Raw genomic sequence first — 18716 nt, 5'->3', positions numbered from 1 at the left:
CACCACGCTTACCTGCGTTTCCCCTTCGAGAGTATGTGGCTTGCGTAGAAAATGAAGTTCAGCACAACAAGTTCAAGTCTAATACGAACTAGTCAGTGGAATCTAGGCTCAGAAGCTGCTTACACTGACAAAAAAAATACTCTCACAAGCTGCTCTCATTCACAACAAGCCAATAAATTACTCCCACAAGCTGCTTACACTCACAAAAAAACAAGTAAATATATCAAAGTGTCCAGCCCATCTTGACCATCACCAGACAAATAATGCTCTTTGGAGCAAATCCAAAGACTATAAGCCGGACGAACTAAGACAACCGTGTTAACGTTCACACGCATGCGGCAGGTGAACACATGAGGAACTAGCGGCATCATGACAGCGCCGGTGACAGACAGCCATACGTGTTACAACATCACACCAGCATAGTGTCATGAAGTAATCACCATCACGATGCTTGCAATGCCACGACTATATGGCTCACCCAGAGTGTTCAACCGACGGCACAAGTACACGATTCGCGCAGAGTGCAGCCACTGCGAGAAGTACAAAACTTGCGCAGAGTTTCCTCCGATGTCAGAAGTACACTGTCAGCAGCAACTCATGCACAGTGTGTAACCGAGGGCAGAAACACACAACCCGCGCAGAGTGTTTAACCAACGGCAGAAGTACAAAACTCGCGCCGATTTTCCACCAACGGCAGAAATATTGTGACTTGCACACACAGTGCAGATGGCGACAGAAGTCCACAGCTTGCGCAGAGTATGCAGCCACTGACAGAAGTACACAGCTTGCGCAGAGTATGCAGCCACTGACAGAAGTCCACAGCTTGCGCAGAGTATGCAGCCACTGACAGAAGTACACAGCTTGCGCAGAGTATGCAGCCACTGACAGAAGTACACAGCTTGCGCAGAGTATGCAGCCACTGACAGAAGTACACAGCTTGCGCAGAGTATGCAGCCACTGACAGAAGTACACAGCTTGCGCAGAGTATGCAGCCACTGACAGAAGTACACAGCTTGCGCAGAGTATGCAGCCACTGACAGAAGTACACAGCTTGCGCAGAGTATGCAGCCACTGACAGAAGTACACAACTCGCGCGGAGCACGTGACCGGTGGTAAAAGTATAATGTATGATTTTAAAGTGTTTTGCGCATTCCCACGCTTTGTCACGTAGATAGGGTGTCAGTTCATCAGGTTCTGCATGCACAGATCTACCTTCTGTAATTCTCACGGCTTCAAGTACCGTAGCTACGATGTACAAGTTCTTCGCACAGTTGAGCCGGCTGCCGGGCTACATGTGATGGCATTAGTGAGCTAAATGGCCGCGAACGTTTTACGTCATAAAGAGATCTCACCGACAGATCATCGTTAAGTTCCCTTGGTGACCCATGCTACAGGTCTACTCTCGTCAGTACGACATCGGTTGCAAGACAAACCTCATCAGTGGACAACGGTCCAAAAAACCCTGCCGCCTGAAACGCATTCAACAGTTGTACAAGCAAGTCCGGATAGTAGATAATACTCGATATAAGACAAACACATTGAAACCCCTGTGGTTGTCTAGTAACAAGCGTAAACCTGTACATGGATCTACGCTGTCGCAGGGTAGTGCTCGAACAATAGCAAGGCTCTGCTCTACGGGACTAGAAAGCAACATGAAGATCGGAGTCATTGCTCTCGTAGGCGTTACGTATCGCAAAGACTTTCGCCTCCGCTCATGCAAAGAAATCACATGGAAATTTCCGATATGAAAAAGTGCAGCATTTTCTAGGGGGAGAGGGGGGGGGGGGGGGGAGGGGGCATACCGCCAGATCCTGGTGTTACACGCCATGCAGATCTGGATCTACGGATGCATTTTCTTTCTGTGTGCCACAATTATGTACTTGTACTTGTAGAAGTACTACTACTGTACTACTTTATTGTAGGTCTTCATCGCCACTAGAAATCTGTACCCAATACACGCATAACAGTTAGCCACACAGTCTATGGTCCGGAGTCGACTATCCTCACGTATGCTCTTCTTGTGAGATCTGTACGCTGCTCGACACGCAAAGCAGACCCACCAACTGGCGATGCACACGTGGATCAGTTGCGCAATGACAACGCTAGTTTTTGCCGCTAGAGTGAAACAGGTAGAGGTACTAGCGGGTGAAGCAATATCAAGACCTATGCTCCAGTCTTATTTTGTACCAAACATATGTTTGGAAATTCGAGGCCACATGCCACATATATGTTTGTTTACACAACGGGCTAAAATACTCATGCCCACCACCATCCAACCACGTCCAAGGCGTGCAGCTCCACCAAATCACACGGTGACGGACGACACGATTTAGTGCAGCAAAACACAAACAAAATTGTTGAGAGAAGAACGAACCCTTCTGTGAACTTATCAATATCATTCAGAGTTTTTCCTTTGCACTGATCATTGCCCGAAAGCTGTCAGTCGAGCGCTTACCGTACTATCCCGCTCGCTATCTGCTAGCTCGGCGACAGGCGAACTCAAACAAGGAGCCAGCACCTGTATCACAAGCACTTCAAAGTGACCGAATAGCGCGCTACCACAGCACGAAGACAACTTCGATCCTCCTGTCACGCCAAAGTGTATAATTTCGACCCGCGTGTTTTTCAGGCCATCGCTGAAACGACTGACAAACCTTCAAACTCCGCTACTATTAATTTTTATTACTAGCAAAGAAACGGCGTTGGAAGCTCAAACTGGCACAGTGACGACCATGATAATAATGTTGTCTTCTCACTAACCGACTTGTTGTTTGGCGAACTGCCCACTGCTCAGTCTCAATACATGTAGCTTCCTTAGTCAGAGTCAGACCTCACGCTGACTACTGGTATTTTACTAACTCTTCTTTCAAAGGCTTCGAGGCTTTGGCCCCAGTTTGGGACATTCATCATGCTCCGGCAACTGTATGTACGGCTATCGTAGTATCGGGTTGGCCACTGCCAGATGACACTTGACAGACACGGACCGTCGGTGGTCGCCGCGACTGCACTGCCACTGGGCATGGTCGGAAAGTCTTGACTCTTGCCAGTCTGGTCTTGGCCAAAGCAAAGGGAGCGCGCGGGTGAGTTAACCCATCCAATCATAGTTTTGATGCTATTTTATGTCGGAATTGATAGATTTCACTCTAAAAACTGGATGGATGCTACTCAAACCCCACCCGGCAAACCTCACTGTTTCGACGCAGAATGTAAAGGGGAAAGTCCCTAGTCAAAAGACGAAGCCAGATCAGAGGAGGTGTACAATGTCATGCTTTTGATTGTGAGGTGCAGCTGTAGTTCGTTTGTGCTTTGTGTGTTCGTGTTTGTGTTGACGATCAAGAGGCCGGGCATCGAAAGTCCAATGTTCTGCAGTATCCCCTAGCCCCTTGAGCCCACCAAATTTTTGGAATAGCGGAGCTGAACAATTGAACTGAGTCGTGACACGATCATCAACAAATTTAATGGAAGAAAGATAACCTGGTTGTGTACAAATTCACTGGCATATCGATGTCGTAGGCTGAATTTTCTTTGCTGTGAAAGTCTACTACCCTGACACAGCCACGTAGGAGTGCTGGATGATATTGAGCAGGCTGGCTGCGTACCTGTTTTCCGTTGTTGCGTGTGGGTAAGCTCAAATCTCATCCAGTTTTCTTACCATGATTCTGTTGAAGAGAAAGCGAATCGCATGCTTTTACCACATGGGGTGATACAGTCGACCCTGATATAACGAACACCATTGTGCAGGAGAATTAGTTCTTTATACAGTAGCTGAAGTTCATTATAACAGAAATGCACTCACACTATACAAGCAGCAAGTCATGACTGCCATATGGCCCAGACAGTATGAGTGTACTTGGTTTACATGAGGCCCTACAAGATTTGGTTCGTTATAAACGAAAACTGTTCGTTGTAAAGGGTCCATTTTGGTATGGGTTCACACAGGGACATGGACAAGGCTTCGCTAGATCACGAAATTCGCTATATGCGAGTCTGTTATAAGTGGAGTCGAGTGCAGTTTGAATCCCAAGTGCAAACTACTGTAACTATAGAATTAGGTGACCAGCTTTCCCATCACATGTAGTGCATACTTTAGAGGCTTTTAGGTGGAATTTAAATTTAGGTGCCTGGTTTTTCTACCGAAATCACGGAAATTAAAGTTACACCGAAAATAACATGTTCTACAGTATGCCTGGGCTTAGGCACGGTATTGTTGAAGTGTTGTTATTATTATTATTATTATTTTGCTTGTTCGCGTTGGCATCAACCTGCATAAAGCAGGTATATAGCCTTCGCTTAAGCTGCCATAAAAAAGAAAGCTCATCCTAAGCGAGAGGGCTAGAGGGAAATATAACGATAACGAGATGCAGAATACAAAGAAATCCAATGAGTTCAACGTACAATTCAAAACAAGAAAGAAAGGAAAGAAAAACAGAGCCGAATCTACCGATTGATCCATCAATCGACAAAGGGGACTAATCCGTTAGTGTTGCAAAGTAGAAGCTGATTATAGTTGCAGATCTCCAGGCCAGGGCCAGCATATTGCCGATTCTGGATAGGTCTCCGCAGCATTTGATGTGGTAATTATCATAATGTTTGATAAAATTGTTAGAGTATCTAGTATCTAGAGTACCGAGTATCTAGTATCTAGAGTATCTAGTGTAATTGTATCCGTTATTATTGTTAAGGGTATCTAGTGTAATTGTATCCGTTATTATTGTTAAGGGTATCTAGTGTAATTGTATAACTTCAGCCATTACACAGTTGTGGAGGGCTTATACGTAACGTCAAGAGTACATAACCCCCCAATAGTGTACCACTCGACTATGGGTGGTGTCCCGACAGAATTTCAAGTTGACGTCGTTTTTATTATGCAATGCGCACTGTACACGGATTACCAGACGAATCCGGAACCTGTGGTGGACCAAAGCCCATCTGATCCTGTACAATTTATTGCAAAGAAAAACGTGTGATGCGTTGACACCCGTACATATGCTGTAAATCACTGGTGCAAGGAGCATTGCATCATAAATAATGACGTTAACTTGAAATTCTGTCGGGACAGCAATGTATGTGGGAGTTGCACACTCTTGGGGGGTTATGTACTCTTGGTTACGTAGATGGGGGGGGGGGGGGGGGGGGATCAAAGAGATTGACCCAACATAGTAGGGAACAGTGCAGCATGCAAGCTCACGTGCAAGATCAGAGTGCGTATTTGTTTGCAGAAGACATATTCACAAGTGCACCAGCTTAAAATACGTGTGACCGAAAGTCGAAGTCAGTGTATGAAATTTGCATTGCATTGCAGGGGATTTAGCGAACAGACCTCGTGCTTGCAGGACATTGATAGGCCGTACTGTGAATGTGTGCCGCACAGACAGTACAGCGTAGTACATTTACGACGTTAGTGACACGAATCCGCCATTCCTGTTCCGACTGCGTTTCCGATTGAAAATGCGAATTTCTGGTTTCCAGTTTGCGAACCAAAAGTGTGTGCAAATTTGGATGCGAAATTTGTAATACTAAACCGCCAGATTGTCTGTTAATACAGCCATGCAAGCACTAATGCTGTTTGCTAATCTTCACCACAATGCAAATCTCATAATTAAGTTCGCCTTTCATTGCAGTGGGAACTCTAAGGGCATGTTTGATTGGTAAGATCGCGATCCAGCGTCGTATGAAAAGTCACCAAGACTACAGTGAAATCTGTCTAAGGCGACCCCTCAAGGAGTCAAGGGATGAGAAAAAGTGGTCGCCGTGGCCAGGTGGTCTTCTTATCCAGGTTCAGTGGGTCACGTGACCATATCCACATGTGATACATCATTTTGATCAGTGTATCACAGTGCGCACACGTATGCTACTCTAGCACGACTCATGTGCCTGGGGTCCTCAGACCTGTCAAGTGTCGTGCATGCACCATGCACATCTACACTTCCTGCACTGATGTGTAGATCTACCATGTCTGGTGCACCATGCAATGAATACATTTACATGTACTAGCACTGTGCAACGCGGTCGCGGGTGGGTGGCCGTCGGTCGCGTTGAGCGAGTGGTCGCCTTATCCGAGCTGTTTTGAATGTGAATGCATCCGTGACAAGGAAATGTAGTCGCCATGGTTGAGTGGTCGCCGTATCCGAGTGGTCGCCATGGTTGAGTGGTCGCCGTATCCGAGTGGTCGCCATGGTTGAGTGGTCGCGGTATCCGAGTGGTCGCCATGGTTGAGTGGTCGCCGTATCCGAGTGGTCGCCATGGTTGAGTGGTCGCCGTATCCGAGTGGTCGCCATGGTTGAGTGGTCGCCGTATCCGAGTGGTCGCCATGGTTGAGTGGTCGCCGTATCCGAGTGGTCGCCATGGTTGAGTGGTCGCCGTATCCGAGTGGTCGCCATGGTTGAGTGGTCGCCGTATCCGAGTGGTCGCCATGGTTGAGTGGTCGCCGTATCCGAGTGGTCGCCATGGTTGAGTGGTCGCCGTATCCGAGTGGTCGCCATGGTTGAGTGGTCGCCGTATCCGAGTGGTCGCCATGGTTGAGTGGTCGCCGTATCCGAGTGGTCGCCATGGTTGAGTGGTCGCCGTATCCGAGTGGTCGCCATGGTTGAGTGGTCGCCGTATCCGAGTGGTCGCCATTACAGGTTTTACTGTATCTAGATCCACGTGTGTGCGTACGACAATGTATGCAAAAATGATTTTTACCAGCCTTATACGCACAAAGGTCACATTTCAAGTGACATTGGATCCGTTGGATCCTGTCAACCCTGCTCCCCGAGGCGGGTTGACCGGATCCACATCCAAAGGATCCGGATTTGACCAATCGAAAGGGTGCAAATCCAGTGGATCCGGTTGATCTGGATCCCGATCCTACCCTATTAATCGAACATGCCTTAAGGCAAACTTCTTCTTTCTGAACCTCCGTAATGTAATCGTATTGGCGTATTCGTTTCTTCTTTCCTTGTCAGGTTTGCCGTGTGGGTTACCTTGGCTCTGGCGAGTCACTCTCATCTGCCAGGAGCGACGTCAGTGCAATTGCAGTGAGAAAACAGACGATGGAGAAACCGGCGGAGCTGCGTAAACCAGCAAGAAGATCGTCGCGGCGACTATCACGCAACGCTCAAGAAATGCCGGAGGCGATGGATCAGTCTTGGCCGTCAGCACCCGCAGGCAGTCGCAAGCGAGTAAGGGCACATATTGCTTAGGGTGATGGTGATGATGTTGTTGTTTGTAATAATGGGTCGTCCGGGGTTACCGATTGTTTTTCAGAAACGAAACGTTTTAGCATTTTTCAACCCCCACCCACCCACCCACCCTTTCTGCAAGTAAAACGCAGTCCAACAAAATATTGATTTCAATCTTCGGCACCCAGAAGTAACTGGGCATTCGCCATGTACATTCAATAATTATTTTCAAAACGAAACTCCTAAAACCCACCCACCCCCAAACGAAAACATTTCGTTTTGAAAATAGTTCAAAATACTATTGGTAACCTTAGACTAAGGCTGTACTCACACTACTTGAAAGTTTGACGCGAATGTCGCGTTCAAAACTAGAAAAAAGTACTTGAAAAAGCCTTTCCAAGCACACTGCACTCCAGTGACGACTTGAAACCAGGGAGTCGTAAAATACTTTACTAAGTATTTTACGACTCCCTGAGCTGCTTGAAACATTTTTGTCAGCAAATTACCATGGAGAAACATGATTGTCATGTGGTAGTTTTGCAAATCCCGAGGCTGCGTTCCTTCAATTTTTTGTGCTCGATCAACTTATTTGAAATTTTCAGTTCATGAGAAAAATAGAAACAGTTATATCTTGCTTGGATCGTGGAGTTCATTCACCATGCCTCGCGAAGAAGTAGCACATCGTCGACGTCGACGGATGAAGAGGTTTCTCTCCACAGCTCGATGAGCTTCTTCTCCAAGTCGTCAGAAAACACTACGCGAGGCATGATGTCGGTACAAAAGCAATGGTACAAAAGAAATGCGACAGAAACGGCAATCAAAACAACGGGAAGCTACTGGAAGAAAGAAGACGGAAAATACTCGGAAAAACACTACAGAATTCAGAAATGACAGGCAAAAAAAGGAAACTACAAGTATATGTACAGGAGCAGTACGACCACGAGGAAACAAAGCATGAAAAATATTCTGGAGCCTTTCAACGTACAATAGTACGCCGGCCTCCTGACCTCACACAGCTTTCCAAACGGCTTGAAAGCAAAAAACCTCGTAGAAGAGGGTTCCGTTTCCGCTGAAACCTTTCAAGCCGCTTTCAAGGGCTTTTTTCATTTTCGCAACCGTCACCGTGGCAACATTCACACGTAAGTCACTTGTATGCGGTTTTTCAAGTAGTGTGAGTACAGCCTAAGAGAGTAATGTGTTCTGCACACCACACACTACAGTTTCAATACACGCCTGTCCTTCAAGAAAAGGAGCGAGCTTGTATCAAAGTGCCGCCATGAAAACGAGAGAGCTTGAAAGCGCAGGGCCCTCGCTATGCTTTTTTTTGCCTAGATCACCATGCATGTTATTCAAACTGATGGAAACGTTTTTGCAATACAATGATGTAGGCTATGACACTAGCTTATTTCGTTTTCTTTTCTTTTTTTTCCAACACATAACCTGGATTCGAACCCGCACTATCGCCCTGCACTGCATGCATTCCCTCGATACACTTCATATACAGTGCTCCCATTATAACCCGCCACCATTTGTGCTACGGACGTTCGGCTGGATTAGGGAGGGTACTGGATTAGGGAGGGTACTGGATTAGGGAGGGTGCTGGATTAGGGAGGGTGCTGGATTAGGGAGGGTGCTGGATTAGGGAGGGTGCTGGATTAGGGAGGGTACTGGATTAGGGAGGGTACTGGATTAGGGAGGGTGCTGGATTAGAAAATCTGATTTACTGCTGCAATGTGCATGAAAAGGAATTTTTGGTTGCTGAAAACTATGCTGGTTTATAGAGGGTGCTGGCTATTGAAGTGTTGGATTAAACATGTGGCCGGCAATCTTTGCCGGCACATTCGTGAGCTTAAAAGTTAAAAGTATACGTGCGAGTGGTTACTTGGTCTGAAGATAGTGTTGTTGTTGTTGTTCTCGAGCTGTTGTTATTTCCGGGGTTGTAATTTCCGGGGTTGTTATTCACGAGGCTGACTGTACATATAATACAATTACGTTGTTGCTGCTTGCTGCTCGCGATTCTAATGACGGTGGTGGTGGTGCTGTTGTTGCTGCCACCATCGCTGCTGCTTCTGTTGCTGTTGCTGTTGCTGCTGCTGCTGGTGCTGGTGCTGTTGCTATTGCTGCTGCTGTGCTGTTGCTGCTGCTGCTGCTTCAGGTGTCGGTGGAGGATGACAATGCTTTGCTTTTAGAGCCTTCCGCCAAGCGACAATGCCAACAGTACGGTCTGACCTCGTTGTCCATGGGTCAACCGGCATCGTCTCTGCTATCAGAGGTGGAATTGGGCGAGTTGGCACCACCACCCTCGCCACCACCAGCAATGCCCCAGGCAACACTACCTTCACTGCAACCAGCAGCAGACCAGTCGCCACCCACACCGCTAGCACATCCACCACCAGCAGCAGCACAAGTGCTACCACCGACACCAGCACCAGCCCGAACAACCGCGCCCATACTCCGCCGACGCCTGGACCTCAACGGCATCGAGACTTGCGAGGACTTCATACGGAAGTTTGGCAAGCCGCCTCTGCAGCTGCTTAACGAAGTCCTGAACACTAGCACGTACCAGGTGGTGTGGGAGGAGGAGCCCAAAACGCCGAGGAGTCCTCTTCATGGCATTGTGGCCAGGGTGAACGGCAAGGATTTCTCTGGATTCAGCGCTCGCAAGCAGGACGCCAAGCACCGGGCGGCTCTGGCCGTGCTCCTGGACTGCAATGCGGCACGCCACACAGCAGCTGGTGGCGATGTCTCCGCGTCCCATGGCATGATGGTTACACAGCGCGGCGGTTCTGGTATGGGCGGTGAGAAAGCTGTGTTGAGTCCAGACTCTCACTCTGCGTATATTTTACCCCATTCTCACGCTCCGTCTAATCCCCTGTCGTCACCGTCTCACTCTTCATCCGACTCCTTGTCGCCGCAGCCGGCTCAGAGGGTTGCCCCGCCTGTGCCGGTCCCCGGCAGGGTGTCGCACCCGTCACAGAGTCCGCTGGGCATGCTGAACAACCTCTGTCAGGGAAAGGAGTGTACGTCTACGGTGTTTGACGACGGCGGGATGGCTACGACCACACCTCAGCAGCGTTTCCGTGCCGAGCTCCGTGTGCTCGGGAATGACATTGTAGCAAACGGACCCAACAAGAAGGCGGCACTGCAAGCTGCCGCAGCCTCCGCCCTTGACACGGTGTTTAACATTAACTACCATAGTGCTTGCAGAGGGAGTTCACGTGCCATTCCCGAGTCTGCATCAGTTCGTCGCAATGCCAGTCCGGTGTTTCCCCAGACAACGTTACAGGCAAGCATTGCGTCGGCGATTTCCGAGCTCCGTTCGTCCGCCGGGAATGGACGCCATTGCGAGGGCTCTCCGCCTTCTGGGCTGCTCGCTCAAGGGAGAAGCGGTCGTCTGCAGCAAGTCGCTCAGAGTCCGCTCGGAGTCCTGAACACGCTGTGCAGCAAGTACGCATCCAACGTCGTCGACACCGACCCGAACGGCGCTCCGTCCGAGGACCGTTTCCGCGCAGAGCTCTGTGTGCGTGGCAACGACATCACTGGCACGGGCCGTACGAAGAAACTGGCGTTGCAGGAGGCAGCGGCCTCAGCCCTGCGTAAAGTGTTTAACGTGAATCCGAGCTTTGCTGCCGATGCCGGTATAGCCGATGATCGTATGGACGACAGTGATATCGACATTGCCGCCGATAGTCCCATCGTGGCCGTGTGTGAAGAGAAGTATGCTGAGCTAGTGGCGTCCCTGCCACAACCGTTGACCGGCCGATCTCACTTTGCTGCCGTTGTGCAGAGGCAAGCTGGCAGTCTGGGTGATGAGTATTCAGGTACGTTTGTGTGTGTGTGGGGTGGGAGGTGCGTGGGTGCGTGCGCGTGTGTGTGCGTGTGTGTGTGTGCGTGCGTGCGTGCGTGCGTGCGTGTGTGTTAGCTAATTCAGTGTGTGGGTACAAGTGCAAACCATCGTTTACAACGACTAAAAAGGTTTGAGGAAAAGAAGCACTTGGAAGCTGCGTACTATTGCAGGACAATAGCGACACAACAGCCTTGCTAATCCACCTAATCATGCTTGCATGATCTAGGCAGCATGCCATGTCAGTCCTCATGTATAGATTCTTGTGTGTGTGTGTGTTCGGGGGGGGGGGGGGGGGTTGCCAATATAGGATTGCCCTGATGTTTCTGTTGCGGCTGCTGTTGGTGTTGCTGCTGCTACTTTTGCTGCTGCTGCTGCGTCTGCTGCTGTTGTTGCTGCTACTGCTGCTGTTGTTGTTGCTGCGGCTTCTGTTGTTCCTGCTGCTGCTGCTGCTGCTGCTGTTGTTGCTGCTGCTGCTGCTGTTGTTGTTGTTGCTGCTGCTGCTGCTGCTGCTGCTGCTGCTGTTGTTGTTGTTGTTGTTGTTGTGCATGGACATTACAGTGGTTGCTATGGCCGGTGGTGGAGCAGTCGCCGGAATCGACTCAAGTTCAAACGACGGCGGTGGTGGCAAACCAGGCGCGGACAACGGTAGCGCAGCGGACACCGATCTGGAGTCCATCCGCGACTACCACCCGGAAGTACTCGCTAGGCGTGCGTTTGTGCGCTATCTCTACCTGCAGCTGAATCTTCTGCTGGCTGATAGGCAATCATCGCAGGACAGGTTTGGTTCAAATCACGATGGTATGATGCGAGTGGTGCAAAGGATGAACGGTATGTATGTATGTAATACTTGTATTATTATTATTCCACAATCGCAATGACTTAATGCCAATAAGCATGTCATGCGGGCAAATTTAACCAGCCATTGGACAGTTCCCTTTGGGAACTAATACGATAATTTACTTTTTACTTACTTATTGGACAGCAAATCATCCTAGCCACATGATGTGTCTTTGCAGGTGCTCATCAGCTCCAATCTTGTTAGAGCCGAGGAGCGACATGGTGTTGATGTCTGGTGTACTCGACCCGACCTTGCAACCAGTGTTGCCACGTGCCTGCTGGACTAGGGGATTAGGAATTTTTTTAAAGTTTCTTGGCTTACTGTTTCATGGTGAAGATGGGCTAGGCCCGAAAGTTTGGTGAACCCTTTTTTTATTCGACTCTTGCAGCAAAGAGCCCGTGATTGAGTGTTTGATTTGAGGAAACCTCATGTGTACTGTCAGTCAACAAATACTCGGAGCTTATTTATTTTCGGCTGTTTTCGGCCTGATCCTATCTGGCTGAAAATGTGTTGGAGCCGAAATTTTGTTTTGCAAGGTTCAGTGTGACAGTGTATACAGACAGCAGCAGTACAGGCCGAACATTTGTTGCAGCCAAAATGTGTTTTATCCCTGGGAGGCCGAAATTTGAATGGGCCGAAAATTTGTCGACTTACAGTAAGTGACTGCAATGGAGTTTTAAATAATAAAAAGGATCAACTGCGCACTCATCCTAAACACACAGTCATGAGGGCAACATTTTTGGAGTAGGTTACAAGAACGTTTTCTTGTGATAGTCATCAGAGTGCGCAGTTGATCCTTTTTTATTGCTCTACTTAAATTGGAAGTGTATTGCCAGGTGCAGACAGAATTTTTGGAAGAATTGGTAGCCGAGAGACCGTTCTTAGTGGTGTATACCGAATTTCTCCGATTATAAGTCGCACTCGATTATATGTCGCACCACCATTTTCAGGTTTGAGCAATATTGTTGCGATATACCGACTTCAGTAGTAAGTCCTGCTCGATTGTAAGCCACACCCCTTTTTCCCCCTGAATTTTAATGTAAAAAGGTGCGACTTATAATCGGGGAAATACGGTAACTGTGTGAAACATGGAGTGGCTACAGTGGAGTCTGCACACTCTTGGGGAGGTGCAGACAACTAGTTCTTTTTTCACGTACTTCAGTACATGCCGAGTAAAGATCAGTATGCCGTGCTTGGAGAAACCCTAGCCTGTTCGTTCCCCGGCGCCCAACCATGTTTTAGGCCTCAGCTTCGTGGTGTGCTGGATGCGCAAATTTCTTGCACTGCGTCTTAGCCTTGGGAGCTTATCGGTTACAGGCAAAAGTTCTGTACCTCATTTTGCACTGAAATTACACTTTTTACATTATTAGTTTCGTGGATATCGATGAAAGAACGAGAACAATGGAACAATATTTTAAGATTTGAACGACACCATTTCTTCCTATTTTCATCGTTTTATTGCACATTGTCTCCACCGTTTTACATTGCATGAATAAAGTATACACAAATGCCGATTCAGCTTGTCTCATCGATTGCGGTTATAAATTATTGTCTCCTCGCCGTTTGTTCAAACGTCAGTGTGATGACGATTTCTGATGATTATTACATGAAAACGACGTTCAAATCTTTTAAAATATTGTTCCATTGTTCTCTCGTGGTATGAGTATGCTCACTTTACTTTCATCCATATTAGGTTTCTTGTCTCCACGGCGACTTTTTAATTAGTTTGATGGATGATAAATAGGGCTGAAACGATTATACCGAATAATCGAGTACTCGTTTGATAATTCTAACGATCGAGCAATCGTTTAGATTACCGATTACGATTATTTTGCGTTTTTTAAATTTGTGTCAAGAAAGTACTGTAAACCCTCGTTTTGTGAAGTTTGAATCAGTTTCCGCTGGGAGTATGCAGTTGCCAGGGGTATGGTTCATGTTCTGAGGTTAAATTGACTTCAAAACTGCCATGTTTCGGAGCTACCCTTTCACTAATGCAGATTTGTTGGTATTATGAAGGCATAGTTTGTGGAAACAGAGTAATGTTTGCGCAGAATTATGACTCTATTTGCTAATGATTGTAATCGATTACTCGATCGTTAAGCTAAAGAGTAATCGATACTTGAAAATCCACGATCGTTTCAGCCCTAATGATAAATGAACAGTGTACAGTCAGCCTTGTGTATCACGGCGGCCTTGGGTACACCAACAACAACAACAACAACAACAACAACAACTCGTGAATAACGCCACATCCGCAGTCCTAGTGACTGTTTGATTGTATATAGCTTTTGTCATGGTTGTACCAACGATCACTTTTTGGGGTAACGTGTGCGAGAAATTTTTGAATCGCTGGTGAACAGGTGAAGCCGCCCAGTTCACGTTCACTTTGCATGGGAATGGATGCGTGGAGGCGAAAGAAGCAGTAGAATGGCGCTCCACTTGATGTCCGACACTCGTGTTGAGTCAGAGCAGTTGCCAGGAAGCCCTTCCATGGCTTGGGCGAAAAAGAACAAGCTTCAGAATCGCTTCAAGCGCTGGTCGAGACGAACCTGTCACATTTCGTATACTTTTCAATGCGTTTTGACCTGCGACCTGTTCACCACAATCTCGGGGTGAGCACCGGGACGGTGGCGGGAACGGCGTTCTTGAAAAAGCTCTATACTTGCAACGTCACGAATAACGACAACTCGTGAATAATGACACTTTTCTCAAGCACGAATGAGGGTCGTCGTTCGCAAGGTTGACTGCATACTTTTGGCGCGCATGAGCAGTGCTGAAACCGAGACCCCTGGTCAGTTTAGCTGCTCTTGCCCCGCCTCCACTGCTTCGGCTGCCATCGCTATATGCATCTCTGTGCATTTTGCCAGCGTTTGCACCATAGTGGTTTGTGGTTATCTTGTAAAAAAACTGATTTATAGTGGTCTTGAGACTTCTTGCAGTCTCATCTGTAGAAGATAATAATTGTTTGGTAAACACACTCATTAGCATAGCACCGCAATCCTGAGGCAGCTCCATTATCTTGTGAGCATGTGTGTTTGAGGATTACGAAGTTTAAGCGCCGTGTTATTTGTGTGTGTGTGTGTGTGTGTGTGTGTGTGTGTGTGTGTGTGTGTGTGTGTGTGTGTGTGTGTGTGTGTTCCATATGGTGCAGTGGTATGTGCAGTCGATTTCCAATCGAGAGGTTGCGGGTTCAATTCCCGATAATTATGGTCGCACACGTCTTTCTTCTCTTTCTCGGACTCTTCCTGACTTTTCTTTCATTCTCCTGGGTGGTTACCAACAACCAGTGTATGCCGGAGTATGTGGTGTGGTGTGTGTGGAAAAAAAATGAAAAAATGGAAAAATGAAAAATAGGGGTTCACTGACCAGAAAAAGTCACTTCAATCAGCTGTGTGGTGGATACCAGGCTAAAAATAGTGGCGGTCAATTCATCAGCCTTGCAAGCTGTTGAATGGTGTGATCCCAGCACAAATTGCTATGTCTAACATAGCTGTTCGCTATCATCGCTTCCGCGATGGGCAGGTCTGAGGTCTGAGGTGTGTGTGTGGGTGGGTGGGTGGGTGTGCTCACATGCACACGATGTGTGTTTGTGGACTATGGATTGTGGATTTTTCCCCTCTTTGATCTCGCTCGTTTATCAGAGTCCATATTCAAGGAGCTGGCACTGGAACCGGGGAAATTCCGAGTACGTGACGGCGTTGAGTTTCACTTCTACACCAGCGCTCCGCCGTGTGGCGACTTTGCATGTCGAATGGCAATGCCATCACCCGCGTTGTCGGCATTGCCATTATCACCGTTGTCACCAACTTCCGAGCACATCAGTGCTCCTGATCGTCTTCGTATCAAGGTGAGTCCATGCGATAGCTACTATAAAACCGGAAAAATTCGGTTGAGATTTATTTTCGGTATTAAACTTCGGTACAATGGAACAATATTTTGGGATTTGAACGTCGTTTTCATGTGATTATCATCAGAAATTATCGTCACACTAAGTGTTGGACTACAGACGACGTTCAAATCTTATAATATTGTTCCATTGTTCTCGTGGTATGAGTGTGCTCACTTTACGTTCATCGATATTAGGTTTCTTGTCTCCACGCCGACTTTTTAACTTCGTTACAGGTAATTTTTACCTAAAATATAGCGCTCCGAAAATCTACGTACATGCATGCGAGCTGCATTACGGAAAACTGGTTTACGAAAATTTTCGCTCTACCGAACCGTTGATCTTGGGAAATGACAAAAATACTACACCACCGAACATTTCCAGTTTTACAGTATGCAATGCAGCGCACTGTTGTCTTCTGCTGATCGTCTACTGCTGCGACCACTGCATTGTGCGTTCAGCAAAAGCGACTTGTCATGTGTGACCGCAGCCTCTTTAAAAGCAGTCTGAGTCAGTCACCAGGCAGGGCGAAGGACACAGTCACCATGGTCACAGTAGCGTGAAACTTCTCCACGGCGAAAATCAGCTACCCAAACTCTGCCAGGTCTTGCAGGCAACTTTGTTCACCGAATGGCAGCCACTCAAACTTGAGTATGTGTTGAGAGTGAGTACTGCGTGCATCATGTCTGATGTGCAGTGGTGTGTGCAAGATTGTAGACAGGTTTTTTTTTGTGGTCTGTGTGTCCACATGTAACCGCAGGGCATAAGGGGTCGTCCATAATTATCGAACTTTTTTCACAAAACGAAATAATTTCGTTATGGGGTGGGAGGGGGTTGACCAATTTCGTTTCAGAAAACATTGATACATGTGCATGCCCATAGGAGCAGTTACACACTTGCAACTTTTGTTGTATTGTGCATGCATATGTCAGACTTTTGTTACGTTCTGAGGGGGAGGGAGGGAGGGGTTGGGTCTAAACTAAAATAATTCGTTTGGTGAAAAACGTTCGATATTTACGGACGGCCCCTAAGCGCGGTGCAGGTTCTTGGAAAAATTTATTGTGTCCATTTGTCCATGCGTAGCTCCAGCGCATAAACACAGTTCAGGTTCTTAGAAATGTGTATTGTGGCTGTGTGTCCATGTGTAACTCCAGGGCATAAACACAGTGGGAACCATGCCAAGCCTCGATAAGCTACCACATCGGCACTACCAGCAGCAGCGTCCGAAAGACCAGCCAGCCAAGCGCTCCATGTCCTGCTGGGACAAGATGATGCGCTGGCAGACGCTGGGCGTACAGGGCGCCCTGCTGGCTCGCACCATCCAGCCCGTACGCTTCACCTCCATCGTCACGGCAACCAGCGTCACCCGCGACCCGTCCACCGTATCGCTGGAGCGGCGCCTGGCCCAGCTTCAGGTTCCGTCGCCGTACTCTCCCGTCGTCCCACAATGCGTATTGCACATCAGCCAGACGGCGCAGCGAAACATCTCGCGCAACTGCTCGCTCTCGTTCAACTGGTTTCCCGGTAACCCCGTCGGCACGGATACCGAGTGCATTGACCTGGAGACCCGGCGGACGCTGGATGGGGTTCCGAGCCTGCGCCTCAGCCGACAGGCGTTCTTCATGCTGCACTGCCGTCTGCACTATGAGCTTGCGCGCTGTGATCTTGTGGGCAGTAGTAGCCCTGCGTCTGACTTGACGTACGGTGAGGCTAAGAAACAGGACGAGGGCTACTGCACGGCGCGGCGTCAGTTCCTGGCATGCGCTGAGCGTCGTCTTGGCAGCTATTGGACTCACACGTGGACGTGACGGGTTTCCGTGGCTTGGCTTTCCGACGACGTCAGCAGTATCACCGAGTCGACGCTCTAGCAATGGTGAGAACTCGCCATCAGCTGTATTCGATTATCCAGCCGTGGTAGTAGTTTGTCTTGTGGTCACCCAGCCGTGTGCGATAACTTTTGTTGTGGTCACCTAGCCGTGTGTGTGTGTGTGTGTGTGTGTGATAGTTTCTGTTGTGTTGCCCTTTGCATGCCTAGGCCGTGTGCAGTGTGTGAATACATATAGTAATGGTACTTGAGTTGTCTTCTCACTGCAGAAATCAATCCACATTATTATCCGAACCAACGGCGAAGAGACGGTAACTTTCATCCGTAGGGTTGAGTACAAAAATACCGATTGCATGACGCCAAACCTTTTTCGAGCGGCAGAGTGTTAGGAAGATTTGAATGACTTCACATAGTTGTTGACTAGATCACCACCCCACGTTTCAGATATCACCAATGAATCCATGATAGTCTGATGCTGTTTTGTGTGCTTTTGTGTGCTTTAAATTTTTTAATTTTTGTCTTTGCTCTACAACCGAGTCTATCAGGTATTTTTGTTGTGGTTTTAGGGTTCTAGCAAGCATTCTTTTGGTGTGAGTCATTCAACACGTTAGTCAGCTGGCCTGCTGGATTGGCTGCTTGTTTAGTCCGTCCATCCAGTCCATGTTTCTATTCCACGTACTTGTATGCAGTTACTAAGTACTTAGTACTTATTCAGCTCCTAGAATGGTCTCGTCTCGTTCCATCCATCGTGTTTTTGTTGCTGTCTGTTGTACATGCCGAGCCCGGTGTTTGAGCCATTGATGTCTATTGAACATGCGGACCAAAGTGGTATTGAACATCGGGGGGGGGGGGGGGGCAAGGTGTTTGACCAAGAGTACATAACCCCCCAGAGTGTGCAACTCCACTATGGGTGCTGTCCCGACAGAATTTCAAGTTGACGTCTTTGATGCACTGTACACGGATTATCAGACGAATCCGGAACCTGTGGTTGACCGAAGCCGATCGATCCTGTACAAATTATTGCAAAGAAAAAACATGTGATGCGTTGACGCCCGTACACATGTTGTAAATCACTGGTGCAAGGAGTATTGCGTCATTAATAATGACGTCAACTTGAAATTCTGTCGGGACAGCAGGGTATGTGGGAGTTGCACACT

General features: G+C 48.0%; 2 protein-coding genes across 5 annotated transcripts in view; one reads left to right on the top strand and one right to left on the bottom strand.

Moving 5' to 3' along the window:
- LOC135829737 (phosphatidylinositol 4,5-bisphosphate 3-kinase catalytic subunit beta isoform-like) overlaps positions 1-2884 on the bottom strand; it is a 39177-nt gene extending 36293 nt beyond the window's left edge. For 2 of the 3 annotated variants that reach the window (XR_010555903.1, XM_065342127.1), the window contains exon 1: positions 2456-2884. The gene's annotated coding sequence lies outside the window, so the exon portion shown is untranslated. Of the gene's footprint in view, positions 1-12; positions 253-2455 lie in introns of those variants that run through there. The other variant, XR_010555904.1, reaches the window with a different exon arrangement.
- Positions 2885-3271: 387 nt separating this feature from the next.
- Positions 3272-18301, top strand: LOC135830066 (double-stranded RNA-specific editase Adar-like). 2 transcript variants are annotated; one of them, XM_065342453.1, is made up of 6 exons: positions 3272-3622; positions 6948-7163; positions 9331-10984; positions 11569-11838; positions 15490-15695; positions 16889-18301. In XM_065342453.1, exons 2-6 carry the CDS (start codon positions 7035-7037, stop codon positions 17540-17542), a joined length of 2913 nt encoding a protein of 970 aa, XP_065198525.1. In that variant the 5' UTR covers positions 3272-3622; positions 6948-7034; the 3' UTR covers positions 17543-18301. The 2 variants fall into 2 exon arrangements, with proteins under 2 accessions (XP_065198525.1, XP_065198524.1); XM_065342452.1 differs by having other exon boundaries at positions 9319-10984.
- Positions 18302-18716: the final 415 nt, after the last annotated feature.

This window comes from Sycon ciliatum, chromosome 13, assembly GCF_964019385.1.
Source record: "Sycon ciliatum chromosome 13, ocSycCili1.1, whole genome shotgun sequence".
Classification (NCBI taxonomy): domain Eukaryota; kingdom Metazoa; phylum Porifera; class Calcarea; order Leucosolenida; family Sycettidae; genus Sycon; species Sycon ciliatum.
This window is presented reverse-complemented; position numbering and strand designations above follow the sequence as displayed.

Bases quoted from the DNA above. Each gene is read 5' to 3' on its own strand.
- LOC135830066 (XM_065342452.1), top strand. From the start codon at position 7,035: ATGGAGAAACCGGCGGAGCTGCGTAAACCAGCAAGAAGATCGTCGCGG. The intron at 7,164-9,318 runs GTAAGGGCACAT...CTGCTGCTTCAG, and splicing joins CCGCAGGCAGTCGCAAGCGA to GTGTCGGTGGAGGATGACAA. The intron at 10,985-11,568 runs GTACGTTTGTGT...TGGACATTACAG, and splicing joins TCTGGGTGATGAGTATTCAG to TGGTTGCTATGGCCGGTGGT.